At 41.6% G+C, this 16953-nt stretch overlaps 1 protein-coding gene across 2 annotated transcripts in view; it reads right to left on the bottom strand.

Moving 5' to 3' along the window:
• The window catches only part of AMPH (amphiphysin), a 178103-nt gene that overhangs the window by 32064 nt on the left and 129086 nt on the right, over positions 1-16953 (bottom strand). For both annotated transcript variants that reach the window (XM_065398613.1, XM_065398614.1), the window contains exons 12-15: positions 12993-13106; positions 8463-8486; positions 5436-5459; positions 2848-2880 (exon numbers count right to left, since the gene is read on the bottom strand). In XM_065398613.1, the coding sequence (XP_065254685.1) occupies positions 2848-2880; positions 5436-5459; positions 8463-8486; positions 12993-13106 (195 nt within the window). The remainder of the gene's footprint in view (positions 1-2847; positions 2881-5435; positions 5460-8462; positions 8487-12992; positions 13107-16953) is intronic.

The following is a 16953-nucleotide window of genomic DNA, read 5'->3' as shown; positions in this document are numbered from 1 at the left end:
TGACAGATGATATCACCAACTAGACAACTCAAGCTGTACAGCTGTTCAAAAAAAGTTTAGTATATTTTGTGAAACATTTTCAGAGTGGATTTTTTAATTTCATTCAAGAATTTTCATGCTTTTTTGATGAAAGTTTTAGAATTAGATTTTTTTTTTAATTAAAAAAGAAAATTTTGGTTTTGGTGGGGAAAACCTCCCACTCTCCCCCCCTCTTTTCACACTTCCCCCATTTTTTTCCCAATAGAAAAAAGTTTAAAAGGGAGACAAAGTAGGTTTTTTTCTACCACTATCTCACCAGCAAAGAAGAAACAAAAAGCTTTACACATTAAAAAAAAAATTCATAAAATTACAAAAATATTCAATTTGAATTTTTACTGACATTGAAATGGGTTAAGAAATACCTCAAGTTTGTTGAAACAACATTCTTCAACATTTTTTTTTTTAATCAAAACATTTTGACCAGCTCTGCTTGGCTGTTTTATAGGTAAAGTGCACTGGATTCAATAGCTTTTAAGTTTGCTATATACTTCAACAAGAGAAGAGTCTGGCCAACATTCATTTGAAAGTTCCACCCTAAAATTTCAGTGTCAATTTAAAATTCACATGTAATGAGGCAGATTTTTAAGTACTGGCCTCCATTTTTGTGTTTGTAATTATTTGTTCTATTCTGTTCTACCCAGCTTAAGTTCTTTTCTGCACCCATCACAGAGTTATCTTAGCAGGTGAAGATGCATAGATGTCCCTATGATGTCAACTGTCCCACCAAATAATTGTGGATGCAAAATTGCACCAATAATTTGCAGGTGCAAAGGTGGAAGACAGCTTTTAAAAATCTGGTCCATTATATACAGTCAGGTCACAAAAATACTAAGGACAAATTCTGGTCCTACTGAATTCAATGAGAGCTTTGATTTATTTAAGTGGTACAAAGATTTGGTTCTGTAAGAAATTAAGGGTGAGATTTTCTTCCCCCTCCAGACCCATTGTATGGGTAAAAAGGCTGGAGCAGCATAAAGGGGCATTGAAAGCCCCAATTCCAGCTGTGGGAGTTGGAAGCTAATGTGCCTTCTGAGGGCCACATCACAAGACTTAGTGTAAGGGGGGTGAGTATGGGAAAGGCAGGAGTGGAGCCACAGCATTGCAGAGATTCCAAGCAGCATGCTGTGGCCCATAGGGTAGCCCAGGGATGCTGCTGTATCTTAGATAGGACCCAGAGCTGACTAAGTTATGCTGGGGGCCCTGGAGCAGCCCAAGATTGTGAGGGTGCAAAGGTCACTTAAAGCAACTTTTCCCCATCATACCCCGCTTTTGCTGCACCTCTGCGAGGCCCAGCACCGAGTAAATACCACCAGTACATTTCTGTGGTTAACAACTAATATAGAACTAACTTCCTTACTGAAAATCAGATTTTAAAAAATGAACACAAAGATGTACACACAAGTATAAAAGTTGGTGGAAGAATATGAAACCCACACTTAACATTTTGGGGTCTGAGTAAATTCACTTCCAAAAAATTCAGCTAAAAATCTAAAACACAGTAGCTTATTGGGGGAAACCTTAGCCCCACAGAAGTGGTGGGAGTTTTGTCATTAACTTCCGTGGTGCCAGGATTTCACCTGAAATACTGGCGCCATATCAGTGATATTTACGGTGACCAGATAGCAAGTGTGAAAAATCAGGACAGGGATGGAGGGTGATAGGTGCCTGTATAAGACAAAGCCCTGAATATCGGGACTGTCCTTATAAAATCAGGACATCTGGCCAGTGGTCACCCTAATGACATTGGGTATGTCTACACTGAAGTCATGGGATGCGATTGCAGCTTGTATAGACATACCTGTGCTAGCTTTACTCAAGCTGGTCAAGCCCACCCAAAACCCTGGTTAATTACTCATGGGGTCAGCCTATCATAGAATCATAGAATATCAGGGTTGGAAGGGACTTCAGGAGGTCATCTAGTCCAACCCCCTGCTCAAAGCAGGACCTAATCCCCAACTAAATCATCCCAGCCAGGGCTTTGTCAAGCCTGACCTTAAAAACCTCTAAGGAAGGAGATTCCACCACCTCCCTAGGTAACCCATTCCAGTGCTTCACCACCCTCCTAGTGAAAAAGTTTTTCCTAATATCCAACCTAAACCTCCCCCACTGCAACTTGAGACCATTACTCCTTGTTCTGTCATCTGCTACTACTGAGAACAGTCTAAATCCATCCTCTTTGGAACCCCCTTTCAGGTAGTTGAAAGCAGCTATCAAATCCCCCCTCATTCTTCTCTTCTGCAGACTAAACAATCCCAGTTCCCTCAGCCTCTCCTCATAAGTCATGTGCTCCAGCACCTAATCATTTTTGTTGCCCTCCGCTGGACTCTTTCCAATTTTTCCACATCCTTCTTGTAGTGTGGGGCCCAAAACTGGACACAGTACTCCAGATGAGGCCTCACCAATGTCGAATAGAGGGGAATGATCACGTCCCTCAATCTGCTGGCAATGCCCCTACTTATACAGCCCAAAATGCCATTAGCCTTCTTGGCAACAAGGGCACACTGTTGACTCATATCCAGCTTCTCGTCCACGGTAACCCCTAGGTCCTTTTCTGCAGAACTGCTGCCTAGCCATTCGGTCCCTAGTCCTTATGCTGAAACCCAAGCTGGCTAGATTAAAGATAACTTGGGTATATCAACATGAATATGCCCATTATGTACGATGTTTGGGAATGGAAGGGGTAACTCATCGTCTGGTATTGTCCTCCGCTCCTTACGCTTCTGGCAGTTTGAGACCCGCAAAGCATAAGGCCAGTCCTTGTCCACTTGTGACAGCACAGAAAATCTCTCAAACATGTTTATTTCTTACCTGTGTGAATCCATTAAATGTGCTGCTGGATGCCTAATAGAAGTGGAAAGCAGAACAAATATAATTAGTTTATTAACTCAGAGAATAAGTCAATATATTCTTAGTTGAAAATTTTTAAAAATGCCAAAAATACACCAAAAATAATATAAAATAAAAAAAAGATGAAGGGCAAGACAGTTAGTGAGAGAAGCTACTTGGTAACATTTTAATAGGCTAAAAAAGGCAGAATGATTGATCTTAGGATTTTGAAAAGACTGTAGGTGTATTTTTTTAGAAAATATAAAATACAAAAATGGGCTTTGATGGTTTAGAGCTGCACCACATTTTGGATAGTTGCATGAGAAATTTTCAACAAGATTAGCAAGGGGTTTAGAGGAGGCAGGGGGAACATGTAAATGGACTGTTTATAAAACACAGGGTTATGTACAACCTAAGGAACTCTTTTTCTAGACTATGCTACACACTGGGGTAGGTACCTCTTCTTTATCAGCCTCAATTTCCTGGTACAATAATCCATATCTCCGGTTAGCAATTTCATCTTCAGATAAATCTGAGTTGTTGGTCTCATTGTCTTTGGGACTAGTTGAGCTCTCGGTGCTAGCGTTTCTGGAATTTCCCACTTGAAACAGAACCAAGGGTCTAGCTATCTCCTTGCTTGGTCCAGAGTTGCTAATGCTTGCCTGCTCCCCGGATGAGCCTTGTTTTAAAGATACCTCCTGATTTTTATTGCTTGTGGTTACACCCATGTCTCCCCAGCTATTATCTATACTTCCCAAGCCTTGGGTAGGCCATTTATCACTAAAGCTTGGCCAGGTGTTTTCCATATTACTTTCCTCTGAGTCTTGTTGCTTAGGGGAAAAGGGCCAGTTATCAAATCCATTTGTTTGGCCATCTGACAGACTAGAAAACCCCCAGGGATCATTATTAACTGTGGGATCCCAGTTTGCCAGCCAGGGATCTGTTTCCAAGGCTCCTCCAGGGACACTAATGTTACTACTATGGTCTTCGGTCACTGCAGGTGCTGCCCTAACTACCAATTTATCAACCACATTATCTAAACAAGAATCACTGCACTTTGCATTAGCTTTGTCAGCTGACTCAGGCTGCAGTGCCAATTCTTTTTCAAAGGGTATAAAGTCAGCTTGACCTTCATCAGCAGCACTACCATTTTGGAGGGTGCTGAAGCTATTGTCTTCAGTTTCTTTAACAGACTCTTCTGCACTGAATAATTCAGCATCACACAGAACTTTTCCAACATCTGCAGTGTCCTTTTCAGAGTGGTCTGTAACATCTAGGACAACATGTCCCGTAACATTTATGCACTCCATGGTTGTCCTCCCTCCAATAACACTGCCAGCATGGTCTAAGTCATCCGAACACTCTGTTTCATGGTCACGATTCCAGTTATCTAAGACATTCTCAGGTTCAACAACAGCACATTCTACATGTTTACATGTGTTCTCTGCTATGTTAGCCCCATCTTCCAACCCTGTACTCAAACTTCCAGGAACTATTCCATCTATCTCTTGAATGACATTTACCCCTTTAAATTTTATTTGCCCATGATTTTCCAGGCCAGTTTCCTCAAGGTAATTGTCAACAGTTGTCTCAGTTTGCCCATTATTATATTCTGACTCCCATACAGTTTCTATCTCAGTGTTTTCTAGGATTTCATGGTCTCGTTTTGCTAAGCCCTTAAGAGGTTCTACTTCACTGTGTTCTTTATTTTCATAATCTGTCTCTTCAAACTCCTTTGTATGTTTTATCTCCTTGAAGTTAACAGCTCTTGTCTCTACCTTTTCACATGGCTCCACACCTGCCCACACAGACTCTTCTTCCTCCTGCTTCTTCTCCTCTGCCTTTTCCACATCATATGGGGATTCATCCAATAAGCTATCAGTTCCAATGATAGGCATCTCACAACTGGATTCATTCGCTAAAGGCTGATCAGTCTCCAAATCTTTGCCTGGGATATTTCTAGCATCTGAATGTGCCTTCAGTGAAGTCCTCTGATTTTCATCTATAGAAGATGACCTTGGTGCATGATCTTCCTGCTCACCTACAGCAGGCCAAACACTAGCAGACAATGTACCAGTGGATTCTCTTGAGGTTTGCTCTGCCTCAGGGAAAGGCAAAGGACCACCTGCAGTGATCTCCTGGCTGACACTGGCTGTGCTAAGTTCTAGGCCCCAGTTGAGTGAACCTAGATCAGTTTGGGATCTGTTAATATCTTCTGTTGACCCATTGTTTGGGGTTTCCTCCATGACCAGGTTACACAGGGAAAGACTTTTTGAAGAATCAGGCTTTAGGCAAGCAGAAAAGCAAAGAAAAGAACAAGATGAAAAAGATAATGGTGGACTTGATGAGACAACACAAAATTCATATTATACTATAGTAATTTTAGTTTAAAGATAAAGAATGCAAAATAAGTGAATCAGTTTAAGGAAAAGTTATGTGGTTTGTAATATTTGGAGACAATAGCTAGCAATCTAAAGAATGGTATTGATAGATGACAGAGAGAACTATATTACATCACACTGATTAAAAGATGAATCTAAAACAGTTAGAGGTTTAGGAGGTTTGCTTACCGGCTGCACCAGTTCACTGCTTGTCTGTATGGAAGAAAACCATATAAATAAAGAAATGTAACACTAAACCCTGTGGTTTATCTAAACTACTGATTTTTTTTCAGTGCCATATGGATTACCAATGGTTATGGAGCTGGCAGGGGCTGCTCAGAGCTGGCTGATCACATGGTGCTGGCTCTCTTCCATGTTTCCAGCTGCTAACTCACATTAGTAGCTAAATGTATATGAAATAGTTCTCTAACATTGTTGTCCCGTGTAAGTAATTTCTGCTTGTCCCAAGGATCTCATTCCATCACCAACAGAAAGGGAGATCGCTCTGTGTGATCATGAACAGGATGGGAAGTGATCCAAAAGACAATAGGTCTGGTCTGTGCAGTGTAATTGTAGCTGCGTTGGTCCCAGCATACTAGAGGGACAACGTAATACTAGAGAGACTGACAATGGGTCTGATGTCATTTAAACTAGGTCCCTTTACACAACCCCCTGGCAGGGGCCTTCCTGTAAAATAGGTCTGATTCTCTGTTACCATCCACCTTGCATAGACATTTGCATCAGTGCCAAATGGGTGTAAAACGCTGCCAAATTAAAATGCCAGCTATTTACAAACACTTTGCACAAATGACTACACAAAGCGCAGGGCAAAGGTGAATCTGGCTCAGTTTTTTTGTTAAGAGGAAGTTCACAACATAATAAAGCTTGTGAAACCCCTGATCCAAACTATTTAACAGTGAAGCCCTTGTCAAGCTTGTTACTTGTTTTAACAGGAGTGGAGAGAACTAGAATTAGCTATAAAAAAGAAAAATATTGACAAGCGACAAAGGAAAAATGTGAGACAAGCAGACTTACATAAAACATCTACTATTCATTCAGTGTTATAACTTCAAGAGGTTCTCATGGCATTTACACTGGCTTTGAAATTAAAAGTAAAAAATTACATTCTAACTAGTGTGTGTAAATGAAACCTTAATTTTTGTTCTGGACTCTGTTTAATCCTCCCTAAGAAGCAGAGATGAGCATTATAAAAGCATCACACTTGCTATCTATTCATGCAACATGGCTGTAAATTTTGCTTCTTAAGGCCTTGAGTCAACAGAAAAGATCCACAGATTTATGCGCTACTAAAGTCTGCACAAGGTCACAGATTAGAGTTCTTTGGTTCCTTGGGCAGTCTAGACAGCCATCACTTTGACACAAAGTAGGAAGAAAGCTCATGAAAATGAGCCCTCTTCTTCCTGCACATCATTATACCTGATTCAGCAGCAGGAGACAGGAGAAAGAGCAATTGCATTTTCTATAGCAGTAGCTGATTTTCTAAATACCAGCTGATGGTATGTCCACTGTTACTTTTAAATTTACTGTATTTAAAGATCAATTCTCTCTCCACCCCTGAATGTTGAAAAATAAAAAATTAGGTGTCTATTGAAAGGAAGTTCAAAGGAAATACAACCTCAGACATCTGAAAACAGGTGACCAGTAGCATCCATTACCACCCTCCAATAGCTATTAAATACATGAAAATAAAAGCAGAAAATAGCTGTAATCAGCTTGACTGAGAGAACCCTCAGTACAATTTCTCAATATAAATATCTCTTCTTCGTTAGCCCTGCCCAGAAGCTGAGTGTCTCCTTCCCTTCATATAAAATTGCTTTCCACCTCTGTGACCAGATGCCCTATTTCTGGCCCCAGAGCTCCCAAACCCGGTTTGGTTTCCCTGCTGGCCTGTAATGCACCCTAGGAGGCTTTGCATGTTGCGCCTGAAGCGGTGGACACGAGGCAAAACTTTCTGGAGTCTATTACTGCTGCTGCTGCACGGCAAACAAATGGGTTCAGGAGTGCTGAGGATATTCATGAAAACTAGCACAGCAGAGATGTAGGGAAAAGATGTAAGGCCAGATGCTCAGCTCATATAAATAAGCTCCAGGGAAACCAACTATGCTAATTGACACTGGCTGAGGTTCTAGACCATTTACTTTTGTGTCTCTGTGCTTTACATGGGATGGGTGAGGAAGAATTGTACATATGAATCCCCTGCATATGATACATCTGTTCAGCAGGTAATGCAGGATTTAGAGAGAAGGTTCACTTTAAATCATTTAAATCTGGGAGTTAATTTCATCCCAAGAGGAAAACAACTCCACCTCCAGCGTGATGTGACCATAAATGGACAGCTGGGAACATATCTAGGCTCTTACCAAAACAGGCTGTCTAGGACCTCATTCAAAACTTATTGACTTCAATGGGCTTTAGATCAGATCCCTACTGTTAAGCTTTCTGACCTGGATTATGGCTTTGCATCATATTGTTTTACATGTAGGCATTTAGATAGGGAAGTCTTATTTTGGCTATCAATTAAGAACAGCCAAACCTTCCTTATACATGTCAGAAACCCTCTGTGTGCATCTTCAAGGGGACTCCCAAATAACATTCCCTAATGGCTTTATACGGTACTCGGGATGGGATGAGCAACAGCTCTTGGGAGTGGAGCAGTGGCTGCACCAATGGCATAAATGTACATTATTAAAATAGGATTTTGGCTGATTAATTCGGCTTAAGAGCTATAGTAGAACTCTGGCTGAAGATCCTATTTCCTTTTAAATTAAACCCCCAGAAAGATTTGTTGTATATGAGCTAGATGCTAAAGGTCATAAAACCTTGTTACTATACTGCAATTTGTTGTTTGCACTAATAAGCAAAATAAATCACTTTAAATTACCTTGGTAAAAATGACTTTATCGGACCTTGAATCACCAGCATGGCAATTTTAAAGCCAAAAAATGTCACAAGTAGAAGAATCCTATTAACCTGGATGACTGTAGCTCTTTGTTTTTTGTTGTCCAAATAATAAAGACATTTTTTTCTGTTCATTCCTAATGGTGTTAGATGGGCTTCACATACTTTAAAATATTTTGGCATTCTCTACAAATGCTTTGTTTTGCCTTATGTGAAAATGATTACAAATCCTCTAGAGTGCTACAGAATCAGAGGCACAGAAACATCTCAATACGCAATGATAAATATTAATCTTACCGTCCATAAATCCCAGGGCAATGTCTGGAAAAAGGGGGAAAAAGATATTGTTGAAAATATTGTTTGTACACTATATGTTAGAACTTATCTGTATAGTGCTGTAACTATACCCGGTGCTTAAGCACAGCTTTAGTATATTTTGGGGGCTGAGGGAGGGTAAATGGAGGGTTGTGATAGTCACTACTGCAACAAAACTGCACTTGTTCAGTGAGATCACACCACTATGCATATGACTGGCATGCATGGAAAACTTCAGGTTGGGAAGATAGCTCCACCAATGGCTATAAGCAGAGTAGGCAGGGATGCATCCCCATACTCTGAGTGTCCCTGGCCTCTGTTTGCCAGAAGCTGGGAGTGGATGACAGGGGATGGATCACTTGATGATTTCCTGTTCTGTTCATTCCCTCTGAAGCACCTGGCATTGGCCACTGTCGGAAGACAGGATACTGGGCTAGATGGACCTTTGGTCTGACCCAGTCTGGCCATTCTTATGTTCAGGTCTCCCCAGCCTCCTATTGCTGCAGAAATGGAGGCCAGCTACTTGGATCATCAACACAGTCATCAATAGGTACACGAGTTTTGCGAGGGACAGTTGCTCAGATAAGCCAGAGATCCAGTCTCTGGAGGGTCTTGTCACGATCCCTGTGCAAGTCAGGGACGTATTGTTTTATTTTACAGATGGGGAAACAAAAGCAGAAAGACTGTGACTTGACCAATGCCATAGAGGGAATTAGTTACAGAACCAGGAATAGAATTCGGGAGTCTCTTGCTCTCAATCCCTTTCTCAGCACACTGGATTTCTATACCTCTGAATCTATTAAAATATCCCTCCTTGTGAACAGAGATGATAAATGTTAGTGGCTTATCAGAAGAAGGGCCAGCCCAGCTGCATGGCACAGCAGGGAGAAAGCTTGTAGTGACTTTAGCAACATCAGAGGCAGGATGGGTGTCTCTACCTCCCACAGCTATTAAATGATCAAGATCCCTTTCAAAAGATCAAGGGATATGTGGCCATGGTTCCCACAGACCTTAAAGAATAATCTTGTGTGGCTGTTGTAGCAACCCAGGAAAAACCTATGGCTTTAGGTGAAATCAAGTGACAAACTTTAAACCCTCACAATTGGTTTGCATTGGTTTACATTCTGTTCTCACCATAAGCAAAAGGGCCAGAGATGGATGGACAGATGGATGAAAGAAAGCTAAGTTTAGTCCTGACATTAATATTCCCCCACATCCAAAGGGTCTTCATTGGCCTCAAAGGGTGGCTAGGACACTTTACAACAGATAAAATAAAAACACAACTACCAAAAAAAAATCAAAAACTGTTTTGAGAACTGCTACTAAATATTTGCCTAACTTTGAGGATGGAGCATATTGCATTTGCCTTCCTGTCTTGCTAAATGCCTGCACCCTAAATTTTATGAAGGCCCGAAGCAAGTCTGCAGCTTATATAATGAATTACTTCAATTTTTTATGACTACAAACCCCTTTTCATAAATCAAAATCAATTACTTCAGTACCCAGCTTTACTGTGGATGAACAACATCATCCAGTTCTCAATTAGTTTATTCCCAGATAAGTATTTCTTTTATGGACATATCCCAATTGATAATTATCCACATGCATCTTAACAGTCTATTAGTTAACTGTCAATACTTTCCTGAAAAATTATGGGCCCAGTTCTGCAACCTTTGCTCAAGGAAATGATCAGACCTATTGACGCTAAAAGTCCCATTGACTTTAGTGGTACTACATATGTGAATGAGAAATAATTGTAAAGTCAAAGTTGGAGGGGTGCATCCCATGCTGGTGTCTGATGTTAGTACTACAATTAAGGAGCTACCAGTATTTCCATTAGAAACCCTGTTTTGAGTTGTGGCTTTTTTGTTAGTGACAATAGTGGTGTTTGGGAAAATGTCTTTGCATCCCTTTATCTCTCCTCCCACACAATGTAATAATCTTTCCCAATCCTTAAAACTCCATGGTGTGAAGGCAACTCAACTCTGGCATGTCAGCAGAACTATTTCCCTCAATTCTACTATTTTAAAAAGCACAAAAATTAAATTCCACAATAGTGGTCTCTCTTAGGCTGATGGAGATGTCCGTAAACACACTCAAATAGCATTAACTTGACTGTTCAGATGCAAAATACCAACAGCCAAAAGAATTTAAAGTAACATTAACTCTAAGGGATGTTATCTCATTCCCATCTGAGGAAAAGGTGGATTTAAGATGTTAAAATCAGGCACTTGTGGGTGATATGGAGATTTGACAGCTGGGAGGTGCGGCAGGACTGCGTGCTCTGGGAGACAGGATACCAGCAGGACTCAGAATGAAGGTCAGAATGTTTCTCTGGCTGGGTTTATTAGCTGGGGTGATAGAGACTAGGTGCTTGTGGGGTGCATGTGTAATAATTACTGGGGAGAGAAGGGACAGAACACAGAGGGTGGTCTGGACTGTGAGGGTGTTGGGAGGTGGGAAAGTTACTGCTGGAAGAGTGGGGTAGGCAGAGGGAGAATAGTCCCCAGGCACTTGTGGAATGAGGGTTACAGAGATGGAAAGGAGGTAGGGGCAGAGAGGAGGGCAGACAGGGGCACTTTTCAGGGTCTGTTTGCAGTTGAGGGAGTGTGGTGGGAGAATTAAATGGCAGGTTGGGAAGGCATTTGGGAGCCATTGCACAGAAGACTATGTTTATCTTCACTACACTGCCTCAGTGCAGTTTACTGAGAGAGAAAAAACAAACCACAACAAGAACACCGAATGGTTTAGAAGACAAGGAGTTGGAGTAAAGCCAACACAAACTCAGAAAATGCACGTAAGGCAGGAACTCCATCCTTAGCGTCCCCCTCCCAGCCAGTATTACAGGGCTTTCCAAACACTGAGATCACAGATTTCATCCAGTTACATCTAGTCAGAATAGTGGATTGTAAGTGAATTGTAATCCTCAAAGATATCCTCCAAGTAGGGGTAGGCACAGAGCTATGTCTCACCCACACAAAAGATAATCCCCCTTCTGCATGTTTGGGGGGGGGGGGGGTGTTTAGTGAATGCCTCCTATGCACCTAGTTGGTGACAATGTACATAGTCTCTGTTTAATAGTTCTCTATATTTCATGTGGGCAAATATTTCCATCCACTGCAAAAATAAAACCTACTGTAATTTGTACATTACGCTGTCAGCGCTCGAATGCTCTTTTATGAAAGTTTCATGTTTTGTGTTTAATTCTCTCATTTCTCTAATCACGTTCAGGATTATTAAATGAGGAGCTGAAAGGGCAGAGCTCGCAGAGTCAAAGCTGGAATTTTCTGTCAACACTGAATGCATAAATCTAAATCCAAGGATTCTATTTTTTACAGGGAGGGGAATTAAATAACAAGCAGGATGTAACAAAGCTCCATGATCATTAAACATTGAAAACTGCAATGAGAAATTTGACTTGGAGTTTGGAGTGCTGATAGTGTGATGTTTTTCTGTCCCCACATGTATCAATGGAAATCACCACAGATCTATTATATAAACAGGCGTGCTCACCAAATAAATTAATTCACAGAGAGAAAGATCAGCAGAAAACCTGGATTGTCTCAATCACCTGGCTTGTCTTCTCACTCCTATACCACTGTTGAACTGAACAGTTGATTTAGACTCTAACTACATTACAGTTCAAACCATGTCAGGCCAGAATCACACTGAAACGTGGTCCTTGTTAGCAGTGTGTTAACATGGTTTCTCTGACTGCTGTACAAGAGGCAGGTCCATGCTGGCCAGAGAAATTCTTATCACCTCACTAGCAATAAGTATAATTAGAAAGGATTCTATTAACATTATTTAGTACCGGTATAGACAGAAGCTTAAAATTGCAGCTTCACTAGGTCAAGCCAGCAGAAAGCCAGCAACTCCTATATCACCCATAATTCTGCTGAGGGAAGCTACCTTCGGTCAACGTGGCATAGATCATTATATAGTACAGAATAATTCTTCCCTATAATATCCCACATGAAAAAATGTGAGACCATTTTATTTTCTTTTTCTTATAGTCACAACTAAAACAGATTTATGAAAAAGAAAGCCAATCAGGTCGTATTCTATACTTAGTACAAAGACTCCATTACAGCATAGTGGTAGTATGCTGCCCCTATAACTGAGTGTCTCCTGAGCCACAGACAGTCATAGCTGGATTTTAAAAAAAGAACCTGTCAGCAAAGCAGGCTTGGGAAGATTACAATATTTTTTCTGAGTTATTCTATAGTTTGAGAAAAAGGTATAATGTCAGAGTCAACGCCATCAGTTACAGGTGGCTGCTCTCCTTGACTATAATCTCATGTTAGCCTGACACTTCTCTCTCCTCCCCTACCCTATCATCAGGTTGTACTGGTATTGCTGAAGTAGGAAGATGGAAGGCTAATGAGAACTCAGGGAGATCAAGTTTTTCAGAAATTGTAAATCCATCATTCATTCATTCATGAGGCAGATGTTTGTTACCAAATTCAGTACACGCTATTCCTGTATAGCATACCTCTAGCAAAGAAATACCTGAGACATGGGTGAGTGGGTTAGGGTTATTCCTGTTGATACCACTTCTGGCTTGAAAGGGTCAAAGTCCAGATCTAGCAAACATTCCTCTTTCTTAGCTTCGGGAGCTTCATTCTGTTGGAGAAGAGATGCTCACTTAAAACTCATACAGAAACCACACTGTACAAGCAAAATATGAAGGTTTCCCATCTACCTGCAACCAGAGGGAAAAAGTTCTCTAAAGACTTCAGAGAATTCTCCATAGAATTCAAGGTTCATGACTGCCAGCCCCGAAAAAGCTATAGGGTAAGATTTTTTTTTAAAAGCCAAAGAGATTTGGATGCCTAATTCCCATCGGGCATCCAACTCCTTGGGGTCCTCGGAAAATCCCAACCATAATGCTCAACTGTTTGTGAAAAATTAATATAAAAGGACAATGAATACAAATTTCACTCTAATAAATGTCTGTGACTCCAAACTGTAGAGTCATCCACAACCCTGCTTAAATCTTGCTACAGGGACCTGTCCAAAGTCTGCATTAACTACAGTAGCACTTTTCTTATTCGCAATTTATGAATAATCAAGTAAGGGCCTGATCCCAAACTCAATGGAGTCAGTACAAATATCAGGCTCTGTGTGAACAAACATGAAAAAATAATTAGAATACCGCATAAGAAAATGCTTCTTTTCACTAATTTCACAGTTACAACTTAGATTTAATTATTTCTCATAACTGTCTAGTAAAGAGTCTTAGGGTAGGTCTACACTTACCCGGTAGTTCGGCGGCGAGCGATCGAACTTCTGGGTTCGACTTATCGCGTCTTGTCTGGACGCGATAAGTCGAACCCGGAAGTGCTCGCCGTCGACTGCGGTACTCCTGCTTGGCGAGAGGAGTACCGCGGAGTCGACGGGGGAGCCTGCCTGCAGCGTGTGGACCGAGGTAAGTTCGAACTAAGGTACTTCGAACTTCAGCTACGTTATTCACGTAGCTGAAGTTGCGTACCTTAGTTCGAATTGGGGGGTTAGTGTAGACCTGCCCTTAGCTTTTGCAATGAGACCTCACTAAAGCATTTGTTTTTTAAATTTTGGCAGAAAAGTAGGTAAAGAAACCACTGGTTTTTTACGTATGAATTGTGGAGTATGCAGGTTACTGAAGTGTTAATTTGCGAGGCTCTGCTGTATTATTTTTAAAGGAATTCAGGTTAGCCGCACTATTGGTGAATGATAAAATACCACACACAAACACCTCTCTGGTGGCTAATAGTCTAAACAGATAGGTCCAGAGTTTTAAAATAGTTAAGGGTGAAAACACTGTAAATGAACTCTACTACTGGGAAATGGCAGGTTCAGATGTGTCTAACTGGATAATTTCTCATCAAAAAAGCTGACCTGCATGCACAAGCATGGCAACTGTCCCAGGCAAATTAGGTGCATAAATTATCTGAAAATCAGGCTAATAATATTTTCTATGAATTCATATACTTCATTTTAAAGCTGTATATACATACAATTTGTAGACTTATATTCAACGCAAGGAATTATACTGCTAAAAAATATCCCTCTGATGTTGATTTTCATATGAACTGGCTCGCAGTTATACATGGAGGAGTTCCAGTTAGGATTGAGCATAATCCTATGTCACACAAATATATTGAAAATATAATAGATAATATGACTCAGGTAATTAACACTCCTCCCCACCCCCGCGCACACACTAGAATTATATCCTTTGTTAAGATTTGTCAAGTCAGCTTGTCAGCAATATTTAGATTTTATTACACCATAATCTTGAGGTACTAGCAAGGCCGGCCTTACCTAAAATGGCACCCTGGGTGAGGCTAACGGTGGAGCTGGGTGGGGCGTGGAGCTTGCGGAGAGGAGGTGCAGGCAGAACGGGAGATGGGGTGGACTGGAGCTGGAGCTGGGGATGGGGGAGGAGCTATACTGGAGGTGGAGCTGGGCAGGGGGGCAGAGTAGGATGACCAGACAGCAAGTGTGAAAAATCAGGACAGGGGGTGGTGGGGGGGGAATAGGAGCCTATATAAGAAAAAGACCCAAATATTGGGACTGTCCCTATAAAATCGGGACATCTGGTCACCCTAGGGCAGAGGTGTAGGCAGTGCAAGGGATGGGGCAGATCAGGACTGGAGGTGGACCGCAGCTATGAGGTGAACAGGTCTGGGGAGTGGAACCGGAGGGGGGGGTGGTTGGGGGGAGGCTGTTATTGTGACACTCTCTTGATGCACGGCACCCTGTGCGGTTGCCCCCGTCAACCATCCATAAGGCCGGCCCTGGGCACTAGCACTCATATAGTTATACAGCTTCATGAAATAACTCAGAGTGTTAACCAGTATGTAATCAGAAACAGACTGAGTACAGAGAAATTAATTATCTTTTACTGAGACTTGGGAAGGAAGCTGTTATTTATGAGAACTGAAACAAATGAGTGGGAGTCTCATTTAATCCCTTCAAAGTGACAAGGTGAAGTATCTGTTGTGATAGGATATGGACTGTTCAAGAGATTATTACATCATCATCTACCTTTAGGCCAAAATGAACAGCATGCTCATTTTAACTCTAGAAAAAAACATCTCAGAAGAAAGATATAGTTTAATTTAGATACTGAATTATATGAAAACTTAGGAAAGCGAAAAAGCAATAATAAAGACGTGAAACACAAAGGCTACGTCTTCACTACAGGGGGGGGTCGATTTAAGATACGCAAATTCAGCTACGCGAATAGCGTAGCTGAATTCGACGTATCGCAGCCGACTTACCCCGCTGTAGGGACGGTGGCAAAATCGACCTCTGCGGCTTCCCGTCGACGGCGCTTACTCCCACCTTTGCTGGTGGAGTAAGAGCGTCGATTCGGGGATCGATTGTCGCGTCTCGACGGGACGCGATAAATCGATCCCCGAGAGGTCGATTTCTACCCGCCGATTCAGGCGGGTAGTGTAGACCTAGCCATAGAAATGTCTAACAAATTACTCTGTATATTCTGTAGATTAACGCCTGTAGAACGGAATGAAGCATGAACAAACAATGGCATGATCTACCTCCAAGAAGGCTTGAACTGGGAGTGTATTGCAAAGGCAAAATTGTGCCTGTCTAAGCACAAGTGTGCAAGAGAGGAGGAAGATGCAAGAAATGTAGGCACCCATGCTAGGGATCAGCATGATGTGCCCTTTGCCACCCTCTCAGTCCAAAGACTATGTAAGCTCATTGTCAGAACTAGCCCCTCCAAAACAGATATAAAGGGGTGGGCAGGGGACAGGGCCATTGCTTTGCTTCCTCACCAGGAAGAGTCAGTGGAACTAGCTTGGTGCAGTGGGGAGTGCATGCTGTAGCCTCTTCAAGCCTGACTCAACAGCCATGCTCCCCAACCCTCACTAGAGCTCTGGGAGGCATTGTATGTGAGATTTTCAGCATCGGCCTCATGCTGCTCCCACTGAAACAAGTGAGAGTGTGCCCACTCACTGCAGTGGAAGCAGCGTTAGGCTAAAGCTGAGTATATTGTCAAAAATCCCCCCTCACACCTGCTTCATCTCTCTAATGTATTTGGCACCCAGAAATTACAGTGATGGGAATAAGCCTGGGAACGGCTCATAATCATTTTCTATTTTGTTTATCTGGCAGTTCAAATCCTGAAAATAAAACAATAATGTAAACAGCAAAAATTATTATTATGCAAGTATTGCAGTGGCACCTAAAATCTCTAAATTGTGTCAAATACCTTCAGTATCCCAACCTAACGCTGTCTGAAGAGAGGGGTATGAGACCAGGGAAGAAGAGAAAACACATAACAAAGCAACAAAACACAATTCTAAATTATCACCTTCCTCTGCTCTCCCAAGATGTCAGTTTTCTCTATGTCTGTCTTTTAGTCAATGGGAATTAAATGCTTTTCTGAAAAGGGCTGGACATAAGCATGTCCATATCTACTTTCCTGAATCAGAGCCCTAAATTTTAAACTCTCTCAGGA

This window comes from Emys orbicularis, chromosome 2 (assembly GCF_028017835.1).
Source record: "Emys orbicularis isolate rEmyOrb1 chromosome 2, rEmyOrb1.hap1, whole genome shotgun sequence".
Lineage (NCBI taxonomy): Eukaryota > Metazoa > Chordata > Testudines > Emydidae > Emys > Emys orbicularis.
The sequence above is the reverse complement of the archived record's forward strand: the minus strand, read 5'-3'. Positions and strand labels throughout refer to the sequence as shown.